A 19781-nucleotide genomic window follows, 5' to 3' on the forward strand; every position below is an offset into this window, starting at 1 on the left:
TATGGGAAGTACAGTTCTTGCACTATCAGTTTGCTGTAGTCAGGGCAAGCTTAGTTCTGACTTTATAGACTCAAGCCAAAGTAGACAAAGAGACAACCAGTCAATAGTCAGATGGATATACTTAATAAGAGGAATGCATTGATATGAAGCAAGGCGATGGCAGGACCAGAGTTCCTTAACTTTGACTCTATTTGAGAAAACTGTCAAGGTTAGTGCCAGCATGTAGTCATCTAAGAACATTAAAATTAATACTCACAATTGTCTTCTTCACTACTAATACAAAGGTAAAGAGGCATGAAAAACCAAGTACGCTGTATAGGATACACTGCCTTGTTTCATGATATTTGTGCCTTCTAGGGGCATTGAGATTGCTGAGCCACTTGTTTTTAATAACCCTTGTTTGCTTATCTGCAAATGGGAAGAATAATAATGAATAACAATAGTTACAATAGTATTAAACTTTACTAAGCAGTTGGCAAAATGATGAGACTGACTGGCTGATGTCTGAGTACAAAAGCAATCCAAAAACATCAATAAGCAAGAGAGAAAAAAAGAAAGTGAATGAAGAAAGAAAAGCAAAAAACAAGGGAACGGAGCAAAAGAAGATATAGATTATAAATATATGTCATTTAGTATAACATATCTCTAATATACATGCATATAATTATTTCTACACACACACACACACACACACACACACACATACACATGGGGGGAGTGGAGACAGACATACAGAGACAGAGGACAGCAGTAGCAGATTGTCAACCTTATGGGTAACAATAGGTTTACTGTCTCACTGTCCAGGACATTGTCTTCACCATTTACCCATACATCTGCGTTATGTCAGAAGCATACACTAAAGCAGAAAGATTCCAGCCAATTCTTTGTCTCAGTCAAAAAAGCAAACAATGAAAACCTTAAAAAAATAACTTGCTGAACAGAGAACTATACCGTCTTGGTGTATTTTGCTATAGCTGTGATATAGGCCAAAGCAACTTAAAGGAAAATGTGTTTCTCTCAGATCATAGGTTCAGGCTCTACTCCATCTGGAAGAGGGTTTCATAGAATCCGGAGTCACACTGCATCTGCAGTCTGAAAGCTGTGCATGCCACTGCTTGGCTGTGTCTTCTTTCAGGCCAGGGCCCAGACAAGAAAATAATTGAGCCCTCTTTCAGTTGGGTCTTCACACTTTATGTAACTCAAGTAAGAAAGTAAGAAAGTCATTCACAGACACCATTAAAGACCCTTTTTTTCTGCTGATTCTAAATTTTATGAAGGTACTTTTGTAAAGTTGGAGAGCTAACACCAACCACACTTACCCAGAGATGTTCACTTCAATTGGTTGTTGCTGTCAGTCCTTAGAGATATAAGCGTAGTTTTCAGACTATGGCAGGCTATGAAAGTGGGATATAATGGTGGTCCCTCTCCTTTCAGAACAAAAAGAAAAAGTAAAAAAAAAAAAAAAAAAAAAAAAAAAAAAAAAAGAGGGACGAGAAAAGAAAGGAGAGAGTGATTGAGGAAGAGATGGAGGGAGGGAGGGAGGAAGGAAGGAGTAGGGAGAGGCAGAGGGAGAAGAGAGGAGACAGAAAATTACTCATCAGAGCATATGGGAGAACTGGGGACTGCAAATACAGAGCAAATATAGAGCTTGTGAGGTCACTTGGGCTTATCAAACTGGACCAGATCCATTCAAGATTCTTAAGCACTCAACTTTGGAGTCTAAATCTTCCTGTCCTTTTCATTTCTGTTAGAGCTCAATAGTGCAAGTTCCCCCCAGTCTTTCAAGTTACTTACCTAGCCTGAGTTAAGTGAGAGGCTCTGCTGTGCTGAACAGTCTTGCCCTCATTCTTTGTGTTCCCCCACCTTCCCTTGCCCCAACTGTTCTTTTTCCTATAGCCCCACAGAGCCTGATCATTTGTAGACCCTTCACTTTTATGCTTTTCCATTGTGGAATGCAGGTTTTCTCTACAGTCATGGGGTTTTCTAAGTATTTCTTCCAAGTAATGAAAAACGGTGAACACATATTTTGCTAGGGCCATGCCCCGGATGTTCTTCTTTCTTTTGGTTCTCTCTTAAAGGTAAGTCAACAACAGGGTTGAGTATTGGTGGGGCAAGATATTAAGATTGTTGTATAGTAATAAAATGTTTACTTATCTTAAGTCTAAGTCACTTTGCTGCAGTAGTTAACCTGCCTGTCTGAGCTCCTCTCAGGCCAGAAGCTGCAGTCTCTGTCATTAACACCCCATCTTAAAACATGGGATTAAACAATGGATTAATTGCTAGAGTCATTTCCCTCTTGTCCAGATGTCTCTAGCTTGTCAGAGTAGAGGGATGTTGGGATAATAAACTTTCACTGAACCAGAAGAGAGTCATGCTCACAGAAGGAAAAACTTTTACACAAGCAAATGTGGATTAAACTCATATAAATTCATATGCATATTCACACATACACATTTGTAAGTCACTGTGCAAAACAGTTGGGCCAAGATTTCATACTATCTTATAATTGCATACTTAGACACACACACACACACACACACACACACACACAAACATGAGAGAGAGAGAGAGAGAGAGAGAGAGAGAGAGAGAGAGAGAGAGGGAGGGAGGGAGGGAGGGAGGGAGGGAGGGAGGGAGGGAGGGGGGAGGGAGGGAGGGAGGGAGGGAGGGAGGGAGGGAGAGAGAGAGAGAGAGAGAGAGAGAGAGAGAGAGAGAGAGAGAGAGAGAGAGAGAGAGAGAGAGAGAGAGAGAGAGAGAGAGAGAGAGGAAAGACCAAGCATCAGTGCAGAAAGAACTCACTCATTCTGGATAAAAAATGAGCTCCAGTCTTTATTTCATAAAGGAAAAGCTTCTATCCTATTATTGCTAAATGAATTAAAACTGTTTGTTAGATGGAAACTTTGTTCTCTCTGGTATGACAAAGCATGCCTTGCTAATAAGAAAAGACCTGTTCTACCTCATGGTAAAGAGACGTCCATCTGCTCTTATTGCCCTCTCTACAGCTTCTATTTTTCCTCTTTTCCTCTATATTTTGCATATAGGTCTCTTAATTTTTTAACCTGCCTTATAGTTTCTAAGTTATTACACTGTGCATTCTCCTTCTCATCATCTAATTCTCCTAATCCTCTGCCTATGCTGTAGCAATGCTTTTACATCTATGTTCTTCTTGTGTTCAGTTCTGTATTAAAATTTCCCCTCAGTTCTATCTCTTCTCTTTGTCCTTAGCACTTATATATCTTTCAGAATATATGATGACATGGTAAAAAGTTCACCATAAACTTCCGCATAAATTTAAATCATAAATTGAACAAGAAGTTTACAACAGAGAATGTTTACATGCATAGCTATTAGGAGTAATTATCTTGCTAACATTCATCATCTGTTCCTAGCTCTACGGGATCATGAAGAGTTAAATACCATAAGTTTTATGACTAACATATTTGTGAATTTTTTTGTAGATAAACCTAGTCAATATTTTGTCTTTTGTTCTTGCACCTATAGTAAATCATTAGTTCCCTTTTTATGACCTTGGTTAATGGTCTTACAGCTCTTGGAATCTGCTCTGAGTAGTAGATGCCTGCTTGCTATGTCAGAAACAATTGACTCATAACATTTGAAGACTGTCAGAGTTCTCATTGCAGTTTTGACTATCAGAAAATTATTCTTATAGGATAATCAATAAGAATTAAAGAATCGTTTCTTTGTCTATATAGCATCAACACAAGACAGTATATCTTTGTTGTTCTGCAGAAATCTGCTCAAAAGGATGGCCTAATATCTAGCAATTATTATATATGCTTAATAATAACAGGAAAAGAATATTAATAGCAGGGAACTTTCCTAAAATGAATTTCTCATGGGCCTTGCCTGCCAAAACAAATTCATCATAGAATTTAACCCAAGGTGGAGCGATTGCAGAAAGATTACCTGATAATTTTTAGCTTTTCTCCAATGGCTCCTGACAATATTTACATTTTTATCAAGTTAATTAGATAAAAAAGATCATTATTTTAGAGAAATAGGAAGATCTAGATAAGTCCTACATGTCAGAAACAGTTGTTGGCAGGAAAAACCTACTTCTGGACTTATTGACTGCCCAGTTTCTATAATTGTCATTCTGACTCTACATATTGTTACCATGAGAGGCTGCTAAGCTCAGTGCCCTTACCAATGTATATGTTTATACATGGACATATGTCTTCATATTGTTTGGGGAGATGAATAAGAAAACAGATAGTAGAAAATAATAATCCCAATTATAGACTTTTTTCTAGTGAAGAGGATGCAATGTAGGACTAAATAATTGCATGATTTAGAAAAAAATGTATTTAGTTTTGGATTATAGATGGAGTGCAGTGCACTCCTTGTTTCATTCTATGACACATGCATACTTTTAAATCTTACCCTACACACCATAAACATGTATACATTATACTTGTCAATTTAAAGCAGGTTAAGTCCGTAAAGTTAAGCATGGCTTTGTTTTCTTGATAAAGCTGACCTGTATATATTCAAATGGTGCATATGAGGAATTTTGTACATGTTCAAAATTCTCAGTATACCTTGAGGGAGGCTCATTCAGGTGGATATTGGGAAGGGGATTTTATGTGTTTGTGCCTTGTGTCTGTCTAGAAGCAGTTTCCCTCCTCTGTTCCTTAACACACCTCTAATGCCACCGCTGCTATGTATTTCAGGATCACCACCACAGCAGCCTGCATGATGGACCTCAGAAGATACCCACTGGATGAGCAAAACTGCACCCTGGAAATTGAAAGCTGTGTGTATTTCACTCTGCCTTCCACATTTTGTCCTTCGAATATTAAGTTTTATTTCTGTTGTGATTGTAAGTTAGCATGCATACCAAAGCATTTACAATGTGCTTATCACACACCTAGCTGCCTTAAAATTAGGCTGGGAGGAACCTCAGTGGTCGAATGCTTGTCTTCTACACAGCAGTCCCTGGGTATCATTCCCATCACTCAAAACAAAACAAAGCATTAGCAGATTAACTTTTACCAAGTTTACTCTAAGCACAGAGAAAGACAGAGATTAAAAAAAGGGGGGGGGGGGAAAGCAAGAAAGAAGCAGAAAGATCAAAAGTCAGGAAGTGTGTGTGTGTGTGTGTGTGTGTGTACACTCAGTATAAAAGAGTTCTTTATTCTAATCTGATTAGATAGTCAGTTCTCTGTGCTGAAATAGGAGAAAACAAATGTCCCCCATCTCAAACCATTTAGCAAGAACAGAGCAAGCACTGAGATGCAATTTTCTTACAATCTGCTTCATCATGCTTGAGTGGCTGAACTGCTGGGACCCTGGGCAGTTGGAGCGAAACTCATTTCCCATCAGAATCACAGCCTTACAAGCTGACCATTTCTGCATCTTGGCAATTTTCTTCAATTTGAGGAGTGTTCAGATGCTGTCTTAATAATTGAGTGCTGTGTACCTCTACAGGAGAGTTGAAGCTGGGTTGCTAACTTCTAACAAGCAGATGTGCCTTTTGCCACCTGAACAGTGCCGCCTATTGATCCTGACCTGTCACACATGGCCTTATTACTAGTCTCAACAAGTGTTTGTACTGAGTCTGTCACAGCCTGGTTTATTATTAATCTAAACTGGCATTCAACCGAGATTTGGGTGGCTGGCTGAAGTTGTTTTTGTGGTGTCACTGGATATATTTTGGTTGAGGAGGGTCATGGAGCTTAAGTACCATGGAGGAATTACTCAGTGGGAGCTGCAGCTGTTCTCACTGAGCCCTACTCTGCTGTACTGATCATGCTTCCTGACATATATGAATTCACGGATCAGGAACGTAGAGTCATATCCAACAATGGAGTGTTGGAGCTTTTGAGGATTTTTGGCCATGGAGCTTCAAAGGCTCAGAGGAAAGATAGTGATCCCTACAGTTCCGAGGATTATCCTAGGAAGTCAAATCTTTCTATTTGGCTTGAGGCCACGGCTCTGCTGAGACTATGGATGTTTTAAGAAGTGAATACAAGCTTTTATTTAGGAAGCAGCTTCAGCTCCAACTGCTTACACCTACCTCTGGGTGTGACCATTATTACTGTGTGACATGACTTCATCAGGTGTTGGGCAAAAGAGATTTCTTGAGTAAGGAATGACTTGTCTTGCAGAACTCTGGGCTAAAAGTGTCTGAGAACAAGCAGGGAATTCCTTTCTACTGGCTTCTGTGCACTGGGATTGGAGTGGGAAAGCGGGATCTTTGTTTTCTAGCATAGTATAAATGTGTCGATCCATTAATTTAACCCTCATAGTTTGCAGGGTTCAACTGCAGCACTGATGTTTAGCTTTGGTTTTGTTTTCTGTTTCTGGGATAAACCCCCGGTTTTCCAGTTGTGTAATAAGCACTGTAACATAGAGCTGCCCTCTGACCTGGTGCATGTACTGTTATAAGTATAGGGACATGCAGTGCACAGAGGCAAAATGCTTCCCAGCCTGCAGTATATGATCTAGAGGGATAGGAAACATGCAGAAATAACCATCAGTGCTTTGAAATACAAAGAATTGTGGGTGTTTGAGGGATTGTTCAGGAAGTGGGATGTCATGAAAGGCTTCTGCAGGAAGCTGGCAGTAAATTGTGTGACCTGGAGAAGGATGGGCTATTTGAACAAGTGGCAAGGGTTCCTGCAGAGAATGCAGCAGGTCTGAGCACAGGAGCTGCTATGAGCAGTAAGAAGCACACATGCCTAGCCTGCTAATGAAAGCGGAGGAGCATCACCTTGGGCTTCATCTTGTAAGTTTCTGAGGTCTCTGTGAGAAGTTTGGGCTTGTTATCTTTTTCTATTGCATAGAAAGCAGCTATGGGCTTTACATAGAGGAGCAGCATAGTCAGGTGAGTATTTTATTAGAGAAGGAACTGTCAGATCAGGAAGACAGAAAGAGGTGCTGAATAGTAGGTGCCACACTGTGGTCTACTCAGAGGACAGCAGATTGCTCTGGGGACATGATGAACACTGCAGAAACTGAGGTCCTTGCCTAAGAAAGCTGTGGATTCAAAGTCAAAATTTTATTGCATTGGGATTACATATTTTTAAATCAGGTTTATGATTTATTGATATAATTGAAATATAGAATTGAATGTGATGGTCTGTGATTCTAGCACCTAGATGATGGCATAGGTAATGTGTTGTTGGGTCATGAGATCTGACTCAAGAGAGAAACAAGAAAGTAAGGATGAAAGGAAGGGAAGAGAGAGGGAAGGAGTGAGGGAAGAGAGAGGGCTGAAAAGAGAGGATGGAGGAAGATGTAAAAGAAGAAGGTAGGGGAGACAAATGAAGACAGAAAGATAAGAGTCAAAGAAAAGTAAAAAATACAGAGAGATGAAAATAGATGATCTGCTGTGGTCTGCTGTGTGATTCTTGGGTGGTGAGACTAGACTGTGCTTTGCTTCTCATTGATTCTCTCATTCACAAGGAACATTGCCAGTCTTTCAGGTGAATATGAGAACTGTCCTCAGAACCGGGTGAGAAATACAATCCTTATTGTGAACACTCTGTGAGGAGCACACCTATGCCAGTGTATCTGGGCCAGGAGTGTCCCAGCAAAGGGCATTTCTAAAAAGGGCAGGCATTTCTAAAAAGAACTCTTGCCACTAGACTCTGATGGGGGACGTTGGACCTTAGTCTCCATAGCCATTCCTGAATCTTCATACCTGCTTTCCCCCAGCATTGTACTCCTTGCTGTAAAGATGTGTGGGAATGTCATGCTTTGTACTTAAAACTCTGGTTCAATCTCTCATCTCCCACAACCTCAGTTCTCTGCCTTTCAGGACCATCCTGGTACAAATTAGACTGGTGAGGAAGCCAATTCACATTTTTTAGAATTAGGCACATTAAATGATTCTTTAAATCTACTTTCTTTTAACAGAAAATAATTTGTTGGGTTATACATTGCTATTAAAGTGACAGTGTCTCCTATCCACCATGTTCCTTTTTCTCTCTCCTGATAGATGGCTACACCACGGATGACATTGAATTTTACTGGCGTGGCGGGGACAAGGCTGTCACTGGCGTGGAAAGGATCGAGCTCCCACAGTTCTCCATTGTGGAGCACCGTCTGGTCTCCAGGAATGTTGTCTTCGCCACAGGTGATCCTGTGTTCACTTTTAGTTCTTTAATGATGCTGGATGCTATCACAGTATGGTCTCTTAACAAAATGCGTGTTGGCTGGCTTCCATGTATTGCCTAGAATTGACCATCACATGAACTGTTTTAGATTCTGTGGAAAAAGCACTGATTCCTGTGATAAGGAGAAAGGTCTACCTAATAATGAGACACTCCCTAGCATGTGCTGTGGAGGATAAGACAGTAGATGAGAGAGCTGGTCCCTGTTTAATACCATACATAATATTCCATTCTTGGCTAGAGAAGAGGCTGAATGGCCTTGGAGATGATTTAGAGAAAGGGAGAGAGATGGGGGGGTGTTCTAAAAGCTGCCACCTTTTACACATCTTGGACTCAGTTTAGCTTTGGTGATCCAGGACAACAGAGGTCCATGCTGCTCTCCCCACCTCACAGGGTCTTCTGTGAATGCTGTCTGGTTAAGGTTACCATAGCCTAGATTCACCACCATTTTTATCTAATTATCCACAGACAGAAAAGATGTCTGCTCTCTGTCTGTGCCTGCTGAGATCTGATTACATTTCTGTCACCTATGTTTTATGGCTGTGGTGATATCTCATTTGTTTTTTATTATTGGTTCTTGCTCTGCATGATAATTCAGATGATAAACAGAAGTGGTTTCCAAAATGTAAAGAAGCATGTGCACAAGCTGTGTTGAAAATGCTAAAGGAAAGCAGAACTGTACATTTATTTCAACAAAAACCACAACCCAAGAGCTATGAATCAGTCTCAGGGTGTGGTAGCACTGAGGAAACTAGCCCTTTGCTATCTGCCTAGTACCTGTGGATGACTGCTGTCTCTTCTGCTAATTAGGTCTGGTTCATTTCACCTTCATGTTGTTTTTCTCTAGGAGGTACTTTGCCCTGTTTCTAGTGCCACAGCCATCCTGTCTGGGCTAGGCTGTTGCTATATACCTTCACAATCCCCTTTCCTGTGGTTCCATTGACAGCAAGAATGCATGTCCTCAGGAGAGACTAGTCCTATTCAAAACATACCCACCTCTCCACACAGTGTGCTTCCTGTCTGAGACTGGAGCATTTGTCATTGAGTACCTGCACAATGGCTCGAAATTATTACCTGTATCTCTCCTCTCCATCATGGCTTCCACCACCCAATGTTAGTGGAGACAGAAACTTGAATTGTTAAGTCAGGTTTGTTTTCCTGCAAGACTGCTGAATTACTGTTTGCAGATCTGTGGAGACACACTTTGTGTGGGCCATGAGAAACATAAGGATCTGAGGCTTAACATTGCTCTGATGCTTTGAGGAAAATGGCTCATTTATTATGTAGAAAATTGAGACGTCATCAGTCCTATGCCCCAAGCCCTATGTGTAAAAGGTCTGCTCAGAGGATGCAGGTAGTATTTCCACAGCAAAGAGATACTGCCTGTGTCTGCATTATGTCAACAAAGTTGCCTTTGTGACCAAAACCTGCTAACCCAAGAATCTTTTAAAATACTGTCTCAGACTCCCAGGGATGGTAGGGACTGGGGACTGGGCAGCACATAGCCTGCCTTGGACTGGCACTGCTCTTTATAGCATTCGTGTTTTCATTTGTTCAAAGATACAAGTCAGACTGTACCTTCTAAGTATGCATGTTGCAGGAACAGAAGGAAATCTTCTAGCTGTGCATTGATCCATGAAGTCATCACGATGCAGCACTGTCTTTCTTGTAGCCTGACTTGAGTTCTACATTTCACTGAATGCTGCATGGAACTTGATATATGTTATAAAATCTTTCACTCCCAAAGAACTTATACATTCAAATTGCTCTGACCCGTTCAGAGAGAAATAATATGCCCCTTGTTATCTTAAAGACATTTAAAAGCTAAATGCAATCCTAAATTTTTGCTCTTCCCTGGTGTTGGGAAGTAATGCAATTTCAATCAGTAACCTGGATTGATAGACTTCTTCACCTAAACATAGGCTAACTAACAAGGATTCGGAAGGAACAGAAATACCTGTGCACATGAACAGTAGCTTGCATCATGCATCGCTGTTGAACCTACAGAATACACCTGGCATATACTAAATAGTATATAGCAGGCATATACTAAAATGAATTGTTTCTGCAGAGGAGATGGTTGAATAAATATTTCACACAAAAGAGATAGCTCAAAACCCAGTGACATTCTATAATCAAGGATTAAAATACCACGTGTCAAAAAATCACATAAATCACCCCTGTTTCTGCATAGGAATTAAAGATTTATGCCACGTGTAATGATGTGGCCATGCTCTAGAATTGCTATAGAGTTATAGAATGACAACTTGTTCATTAGTGCCCAAACCGCTTCAGCTCCTAGCCTGATACCCATGATCTGAACAGTGTTTTGATTTGTTTTGAAAAGAAGCCAAGATGCACAGTCCTATCTCTTCCACAGTAGCATCTGTGTCAATTTTATGCCACCAACGTCCCTGGGTGCCCATACTGTTGCAATGAATTAGCTTTTTAAAGTATAGGAAAGTTGGAAGTCAGAGATGTTGATCGATAGCACAACATCAAGTATGTTCATGAGCTCCAGGGTCAATCTTTAGCACTGCAAGGTAAACACATAAAGTAGAAATTAAAGTTGTCCTGATATGGGGAAATGGAAGCACAGCTACCATGATCGTCAAGGTTCTTCTTCCTGCATACCAACCATGGTCTATCTCCAAACCTTTCCATCACTAACCTTCCTAAACTCTAAGTTTGCATTTTTCAATTTTTTATGTTACATTATTCCGTATAAAACATGTAAATCAGCTTACAAAAGAGCTGTACAAACTCTGAAGTTGGGAGAAGCAACATCTTCTGGACCATAATTTTACCTAGTTTCCCCTTCTTTACATAGAGTAATTTTAAATGTTACTGAAATATTTTGGATGTACCAACATTTAATGGATATTTAAATTTTTAAATGTCAAATTAAATTTATTTCAGTTCATCAAAAAAGAAGTAATAATGTAAAAAATGTCTAGCCCATGGGTAGAGCAGGTTTTGTAGGTGAACATGTCCCCTGGAATCCATTCTTAACCATAGAGGAAATGAAAAAAAGAAAAGGGAAGGAAAGAAAAAATAGGAAAGGAAAGACTAGAAAAGACAAGACAACCCAAGAAGAGAAAAAGATATGTGGAGGTGTGAGATTTTTTTAAGTGGCTTGTGAAACTTAACTTGGTAGATATTCAGATATGCCCAACATAAGAAGGTAAGGCAATGCCATGAGGAAAGATTCAGTATCAAAATGTCTATAAAAAGACTATTGTATCTTTAGTAGTCATATTTTTCTTTCTGAACATGTATGTGAGATTATTTAACCGACAAAGGTGTGAATATAAATAACTCTGCCAGAAGTAAATGCTCAAGTATCTCTACTCACCTGCTTGTTTGAACTTCTTTCTATTCATCCTTGATAGCAGCTATTGTCTTATGACCCCGTAGCCACTGTCAGTTGGTTTGAGCATTGTCTAAGGGAGAAGAGAGTCTGAATGTTTAGCAACTGTTCTCTACCTCAACCTCACATTTGGAGACTTGATTCCTTTAGTACATATGTTTTCATAATCTCTAGAAATGCTCTGCTTCTAAAGCACAGGAAGACATGATGTTTCTTGAATAACTATAAATACATGTTCTTTACATGCCTTAGTGTAGCAGCAGAAATGTTTAAACTTAACTGACAATGTCAAACTGCTCTCCAAAATGAACATACCATGGCACACACATATCTGCCAGCCTGAGGTCCATGCCCCACACAATTGATATATTCCTCACCTATGGGATGGAAGCTGTGTCTTGTGTCTTCCATTTGTTTTTCTGATAATGAGATTGAATGTGTTTTCTGGCACCTATTGGTAAACATCATTGATAAGCTGCCTGTGAAAGACTTAGTATGAATTTTCTTTTGAAAAATTAATTGCAGCCAGAGTGTGTGATACGTTTTGTGTATTGCAATGCCCTTCTCAGAAATTGTGTATACATATGGGTGAGCTGTGATAGATCGTCTGTCAGATTCATAAATTATATTGAATATTTTCTGTATTTACATTTCAAATGTTATACTCCCCACTCCCCTCCCTCCTCCCCCTCACCTTGTTTCCATGAAGGTGTGCCCTCTTCTAATCACCCTCTCCACCTCAGTGTCTTGGCTGATGATGATGTTGTTCTTCTCCTCATGAGGGTGCAAATCTTTCAGCTCCTTCAGTTCTTTCTCTAGTTCTTTCACTGGAGTCCCCATGTTCAGTTTAATGTTTAACTGCAAGCATCCTCATCTGTATCTGTATGACTCTGGGAGAGCCCCTGAAGAGACATCCATGTCTGGTTCCTGCCAGTAAACACTTCTTAGCATGAGCAATAGTGCTTGGGTTTGGTGGTTCTTCAGGTATATGTGGTGGTTCTCCAGGTGAGGTAGTCTCTGTAGATCTTTTTTTTTTCAATCCCTGCTTTTTATTTGGCCTTGTATTTCCTCCCCTGTTTTGTTCACCCTTCTAAGAAGGACTGAGGCATGCACATTCTGGTCTTCCTTCTTTTTGAGCTTCATAAGTTCTGTGGATATTTTCTTGGGTATTCTGAGCTCTTTTGTTTATAGGTTTTTTTTGGGGGGAGTTAGTATTAGCTTATAAGTGAGTACATACCATGAGTGTTCTTTTGTTTCTGGGTTACCTCACTGAGGATGATAGCTTCAAGTTCCACCCATTTGCCTAGGAATTTCATGAACTCGTTGTTTTTAATAGCTACCCACTCTACACTCTTATTTACTGATCTTGGCTTAGTTATTCCTGCTTTTCTTTTTCTTGCAATTTCAGTATCAAATTATTAATGTTTTACTTAAAATAGGATAGTGTGTCCATAGATGCTACAATTCCCACATTTGGAAGAACAGAGACAATGGGATTACAAGCTTAAGGCCAGGCTTGGTTACAAATCATGATCTTGTCACAAGAATGGACAGACAATTTGTGTAGTATTATCTCTTGGAAGAAAATTGGCGATGACTTAAAGAGTATTGGAGTATGTTTGTAGATTTGGTGAAATACAGCTCCACTTTCCAGAGAAACTTGATGGTCTTGGGTTTGATGCTTGTTACCATCCTGGACCCTGTTCCTCACAGACACATGCCCCACTGTACTGTAAATTATCTGTCTATAGTATTAAAATAGTGCTTTTAATATTCATCTTCTTCATTTTTAGAAGACTCTCAGTGTCTACTAGTTTTGTTTGTGTTATTCATATGAGTAAAAATGGGATGTGTGTGCAGTTCTTCCATTCATATTACACAAAACACGGTTCAAATGCATCTGTATTTTTCTGGTAACATTTAGAGGAAGCTTCATCTAGCATATTGTCATTTTTGAGGAAAATATTTTGAATCTTAAAGTCAGGGGGTCGGAGTCTGCATGTAAAACTAATGAGCTATGAAATGTGTACCAAGCATGGGAATTGCAGTCAAAGTAAAGAACTGAGTTTAAGGAAATTCTAAATTAAGGAGATCATAGCAAATGTGCTCCATGCAGGATAGAGTAGCACTTACCTAGAACCCTAGGCTTGTACATCACTCAATCAGGACTGCATCTTTCACACTGGTTCTGAGTGTCTGTCATCACTAGCCTACATCCTTATAAAAGTATTTATCTACACACATCTACTGGGGTTACCTTTAAGACTCTAACAAACATGTCTAAATATGGTCAATGGTGAGAGCATTTGATTACAAAAAGAAAAGGAAGGGGGAAAGAATATGTATTTATTGGCAATATAATACATCTCTTATTTGCTGTCAGTTATGGCATGTAATTCCCAGTAGTAGACACATAGCGGATTTTCTCCTTTTTATTGGTTGATTTGTTGAGATATTCATGTACTATATAACTCACCCATTTAAAGTCTACAGTTCAGTGGTGTTTATGTATTTGTAGGCCTCTGAAACCTTGAACACAATCAAGTATAAATTTTACTGCCTTGAAGGAAATCATGTAGCTTTTTGCAGTAATTTCCCTGTGCCAGGCAGTCACTAACCCACATCCCTTTCCTCTGTGTGTTATTCCATGCACTACATGTAATGGAGTCACACAATAGAGTTCTTTGTAAGTGGATGCTTTCAAATAAGTTGTTTGTTTGTTTGCTTTTAAGCACTCGTGGTGCACTGTGTATCATTTTGTGATTATATTTCACTACTGAACACTCTTCTATTGTATGAATAGACTTGGCCCTTCTTATTACTTGCAATTAATTTCAGTTATTTCCTTATGAGGGCTATTTAGAATGAGACTGTTGTGAATATTTGTGTACATCTTATTGCTGAAAAAGATTTTCTCTTTATTCACTTATATTTGTTTTCTGCAATATAGTAATTTTATTTCTTAAATTATTTTTATTTGAAGATTTATTACATATCAATATTTATTAACATGGAATATTAATGGAATATGATAACATCCACACTTTTCCTCCTTTATTACCCACTATACTTCCTCCAAAATGTTCCTCTTAATAACTTAATCTGTTTTTCTTTCATTACCCACTAAGTTTAATTAGTGATGCCAGTGTGTGTATAGCTGTGAAACCACACCCTAGAGCATGGGAAAGTTACAAGTGACCATATTCTTACCAAAGGATGATTCTCTTTAGCTGCTACCACCTGTCAATAGCTCCTTACCAAGGGATGCAGCCTAGAGATCACCCACCCCATGTATACTGGGATTTTACCTGCTGTGGTCTTATGTAGCTCTTTTCTAGGACCATAGCTTCTGTGAGTTTATTAGTATGATAGCCATGCATAGCAGTCTAGAACACATCATTCCACTGTGCTCCTCCAACCCTCCTGCTCTTCCTCTTCCTACTGTCTCTTCTTTGATAATCCCTGAGCTTTAGTGGTGGTAGAAATGATGGAGGTATCACATCCATGGCTGAACCCTCAATATCTTCTTTCAGTCCTTTGAACAGTTTTGCATTTCTGTATCAACTGCTGCCAACCAAGTTTCTGGGTATAAACATAATGGAACCAGAAAGCAGTTCTTCCCCCAATAATAGAGGTGCTGCTATTACACCTGTGGGGAGTCCTGTCCAAGCAAGTCAGTGTTGTGGCATGCATTCCGTGCTCGTAGCCAGTGCTGGCTAAGACCAGGAGTGTAGTTTTTCAGCCAGCCCAGAATATTCTGACACTATGAACAAAAGGGAGGACATTTCTTGCTGGAGTTGAAATTGATTTTTCTGTGTCCTGTAACCAAAGTGTTTAGTGTCCTTTGTCATAGGTCTTATGATCTAGTTATACTGGGTAACTAAAGGCATTATGTTGTTTTGGAGACCCACCTGACCAAAAGCATGTAAGGATGTATCCCATGCATTACACTGTGATTGTAATTTGATTAGGCATAGACATGTTTTTATTCTCTCAAAAAGTGAACTCACATATTTAGAAGTACAATTATTAATAAGGGTGGTGATTTAACCTTTGGAGAAACTTTCAATCTGTTTTCTGAAGTGATCTAGGCATTTTATATGGACACCAGCAGCATGTACAAAATCTATCTTCTTCACATGGTTCCCCACCCACATTGTAGTTTGGTTATAGCTGACCTAGTAGTAATGAAGTGGTTTCTTAGTGTGCATTTGACTTACATCTTTCTGGTGATGAATCTAGATGAGAATCTCTTCACAAAACAAATGTCCCTGTGTCCATTTTCTTCAGAGAAATACCTCTTCTAAACCTTCCCCCATCTTTTTATTTGGATATTTATCTAGGATATTTTTGAGGAGGAGTAAGAATTCTTCATATGCTCTAGATATTAGATATATATCTTATAAATATTTGTTCTTATTCTTAGGCTATCTTTTTATTTCCTTGATGGTAATCATTTTCACCATAATAGTTTTTCATTTTAATGAATTGTAACCTATCACATTTTTCTTCTATTGGTATTACTGTCCTGATTTTGTACATAAGGAAACAGACGGCCTGTGAGATTGGACAGCCTTACAAGCAGGAACAATCTAAGTAAACTATGATGCTGTAGCATCTGAGCACCTATTCTGTGTGGCAGCACTGCATGATCCCAAGTACACTGTGGCCATGGAAGACTACAAGCACACTTGAGGCATATTTTTAGCCTGACCTCTGTTTTCCTTTTCTTTCTCTTCCACTTCACACATTTCCTATCCTCTCTTTCATAGATTTTTCTCAATATATGTTGAAGTCTAGTGATAAGAGAAGAAAACTAGTCACACTATCCGCTCCTTGCTATTTTTTTTTCTTGTAAGTTGTGACTGTGTAGCTTTGGTTGGCCTTCAACCTCTTGCTTAGTCCTGGAACTGCAGGTGTGCACCTTGTCCTCAAAGTGCACTATTTTTAATGTAGGGCTATAATACAAAGTCAAAGGTAAATTACAAGGGAATAGATAGCATGATAAAGGACCCAAAAATAGCCCTGGTGCTCTTTCCAGAGGCAGTGATGAGAGTCCTTTGGCAGCTGCCTGGAAAAGGAAAGAGGTATAAGTGCCTAGATCTACTCTGCATCAGCTACAGAGATATTATCTTGTTATTCTACAGATCCACTGGAGTGGCTGCTATCAGTCTACAAAGTTAGCTTGACATTGTATGTGCACATTTTTAGTGAGATCATCAAAAATATTGGTGTTTAGAGAGTGATGTAAATTTAGGAAAATTGGAGGTCCAAAGCCTGGTTTTGGCATGGCTCTCAGTGCATCTAGGGAAAAGGGGTTGAGATCAGCATCTTTGCTGGCTACTTTTGCCAAGCAAACCCTGGCTTGGAACAGTATGCTGTGCAGGGACTGCACCTCTGCCTGTTGACTCAGCATCTACTGGGGACCTGCCTGTATCTGCATTGGCACACAGGCACCAGACCAGAGATCTGCATTTTTGTTGTCATGAAGTTTTACATGCTGTTTTGAAGGGTACTCAGTGCTTTTCAATTTTAAATTATTAGCCGTTGGCTATGACTCTTTGGGAATTTTTCCCCAGATACAGCATGTGCGGGGGTGTTTAGCCATGGTCTGTCAGAGTTAAACAAGGACCTCTGTACTCTGTAAGATGAATTTGTATTAGCAGAAGGCTCCTATTTACTTAGTAGAATAACTATAATCTCTTATGATTCTCACATTTACTAGCATCCAGGAGTCTTATTTCTAGCATATTCTTGCTTGGTAGGGCTCTTTACCTTATAAGCTTCTTTCCCCCTTAGTGAAAGGAACTCAGTCATTTATGCATCTTTGATCTCATTTTTGGAAAATACGAATTACTAAGTCTCATTTATATCCATGTCTATTGTAGTATGTTTATTGCCAGGGCTTGCTTGGACTTGCCCAGGCTGCCTTTGTCATTGTCCCCTGACATGGGTAGGGAGTTCCTGAGCTTAGAGATTGCTTTCTTCAGGCATGTGCTATCTCTGCTCTCTTTTTACACCTGACTAAGGTATAGGTGCTAAATGATAAAATGGTTTTTAAAAAATATATATTGTTTTTCAAAATAGAACTATTTGCTAGACAACTATGTTACAAAAATAGTGTATCTTCTTTATTCTAAATTCTTTGTCTTGGCAAATTTCTAATATGTGTGTATTTTTGAAATGGAATAAATTCTGTCCTCGTAATAGTTTCTGCTGATCTTGTAGAACTGTATGTCATTCTGTCTGTATCTTCCATGCTGGCTGAGGACAGATTTCTCAAACAATTTCAGTGGTTCTCTACCTACTGTGTGATAGTTTTCGTTTGTATTGGAAATTTTGTTTTAAATAGTACTTTAGAAAATGTTAAGAAACTTGGTGGGGAAAAATAGAAAACTGAGAAATGTGGTAAATTTAATCGCACTTAAAAGTATTTGTTGCTCTTTCCTGGAAGAGGACTAAATATTCTCACTCTCATGATGTAAAGATTAACAATAGGGCATGGCCAGTGAAACAGGTAGTAAGTGTGTGTGGCACCTCATCAGACCATTCCACAAGTTTGACATGAAAAGAACTAAAAAGAGTCATTGCTATTTTGGGTTTTTCACTTCCATGTGCTGACTGAAACAAAGACAATTTCACCTACAGTATAGAAACAAGGAAAGCAACATCAAATCTCCAAGGAAGAGTCAGTATTACAATGACTTCTTTAAGGTCTTAAAGATGTCATGTGATTTCAAACTAAAACACATTGAAGCTATTGAATACTTTATGTATTAAACTCAATTTCAGAGTACAGAGAATGACTTAAATGCTATTAGTTTTGAACCCATCTGTATGTGGGTGCATGGATGCTGGGTTGTAATGCAGGCTTTTGCTCAGTATTGCAATTTCATTGCTTCATGAATATCTTGGAGAAATTATGCTTGCCAACAAAGATCCAACACTGGTGAATATCAAAAATTATATTTTTTTGTTTTTTTTTTTTTGTTTTTTAAACAACTTTGTTTTATAGTAATTATATTTTAACAATGACAATTCAAGAAAATGGCCACTGACATTTGGAAGCACACCGTAAAGATTCATATAATTGAATTGGGTCAAGAACTTTCATTATTGCTAGCAGAAGGTATTCCCTAAAGACAGTGATTATGAATCTGCAGTCAGGAAGTAATAGACAAATCTGAAGACATTGACAATATCCTTGAGTGGACACTGGCAAGCTCAGATACAGGCATGGTAGAAAGAAAGAAAGAAAGAAAGAAAGAAAGAAAGAAAGAAAGAAAGAAAGAAAGAAAGAAAGAAAGAAAAAGAAAGGAAGAAAGCTATTGTGGAGACTTGAAGAAACCTTCATTTTCAAGTCTTCTAGTTTGCTGGTCCACACAGGAGAGTTCCAGTAGAAGATGGAGTAGTATTCCTTCATGTTTTTGAAAATGTGGGTGGAGGAGAGGGTCTGTGGCCTCTAGATGGCATGCCTGTATGGGTTTCATCAATGGCACAGAATGGAAAAACTGCATGATTACATGTAGTATGCAGGCTGTCTCTGCTGACTCTGCTGGTTAGAGGTTTCAATGCATTGGTGGTGTTTGAAAAATGAAACAAAATTTAGAATTTCATTTTATGTAAAATTCTGAAAAAGAAGTCCAGTCTGATGGCACATTTCTGTAATCCTAGTTTGTTGTGGGGGCTGATGAAGAAGTATCATAAATTCAAAGCCAGGTTTAGCAACCCCCAGAAACACTGACTCCACATAGAAAACATTTTTAGAGACAAAGCTGGAACTAGAACTCAGCATGGTATGCTTCCCAGAAGAGCTGAGCCCCTGTATCCAACCCACAGTGGTTACTAGGGGAAAGTTAATGGATGGATACAATTGCACCAAAAAAAAAAAAAAAAAAAAAAAAAGAAAGAAAGAAAAAAGAAAAACAGATAAACCCATTAGACATTTTAAAACATAAAATTAGGGAAATGCTTACCTGTAATTCAAGTGAGGATTTATGCAGGCGGGTCTAAAATTAAAACAAGGAAAAACTGAAAGAAGAATGAGAAGGCAATTTCAGAATAATTAAGAAGCTTAAATAGAAAGAACAAATAAATACATCAGAAATATTCTCCTGAAGAAAGTGAGATTGGAAATATATCTTAATGACCTCTCACCTAGAAATCAATGGCTTGAAATGGGATGTTCCATCTTAGAGTTGGTAATGTTAAGAAGCAGGAAGCATTGTCACAGTTGCAGGGTGGGGTACAGACTAGAGAAACTGATGATA

At 38.9% G+C, this 19781-nt stretch overlaps 1 protein-coding gene across 2 annotated transcripts in view; it reads left to right on the plus strand.

Annotated features, from left to right (window-relative positions):
* GABRB3 (gamma-aminobutyric acid type A receptor subunit beta3) overlaps positions 1 to 19781 on the plus strand; it is a gene marked incomplete at both ends in the record, with an annotated part of 213031 nt that overhangs the window by 178076 nt on the left and 15174 nt on the right. For both annotated transcript variants that reach the window (XM_080913836.1, XM_080913835.1), the window contains 2 exons: positions 4695 to 4777; positions 7967 to 8104. In XM_080913836.1, the coding sequence (XP_080769962.1) occupies positions 4695 to 4777; positions 7967 to 8104 (221 nt within the window). The remainder of the gene's footprint in view (positions 1 to 4694; positions 4778 to 7966; positions 8105 to 19781) is intronic.

Source organism: Micromys minutus (assembly GCF_963924665.1).
Source record: "Micromys minutus genome assembly, chromosome: 3".
Taxonomy (NCBI): Eukaryota; Metazoa; Chordata; class Mammalia; order Rodentia; family Muridae; genus Micromys; species Micromys minutus.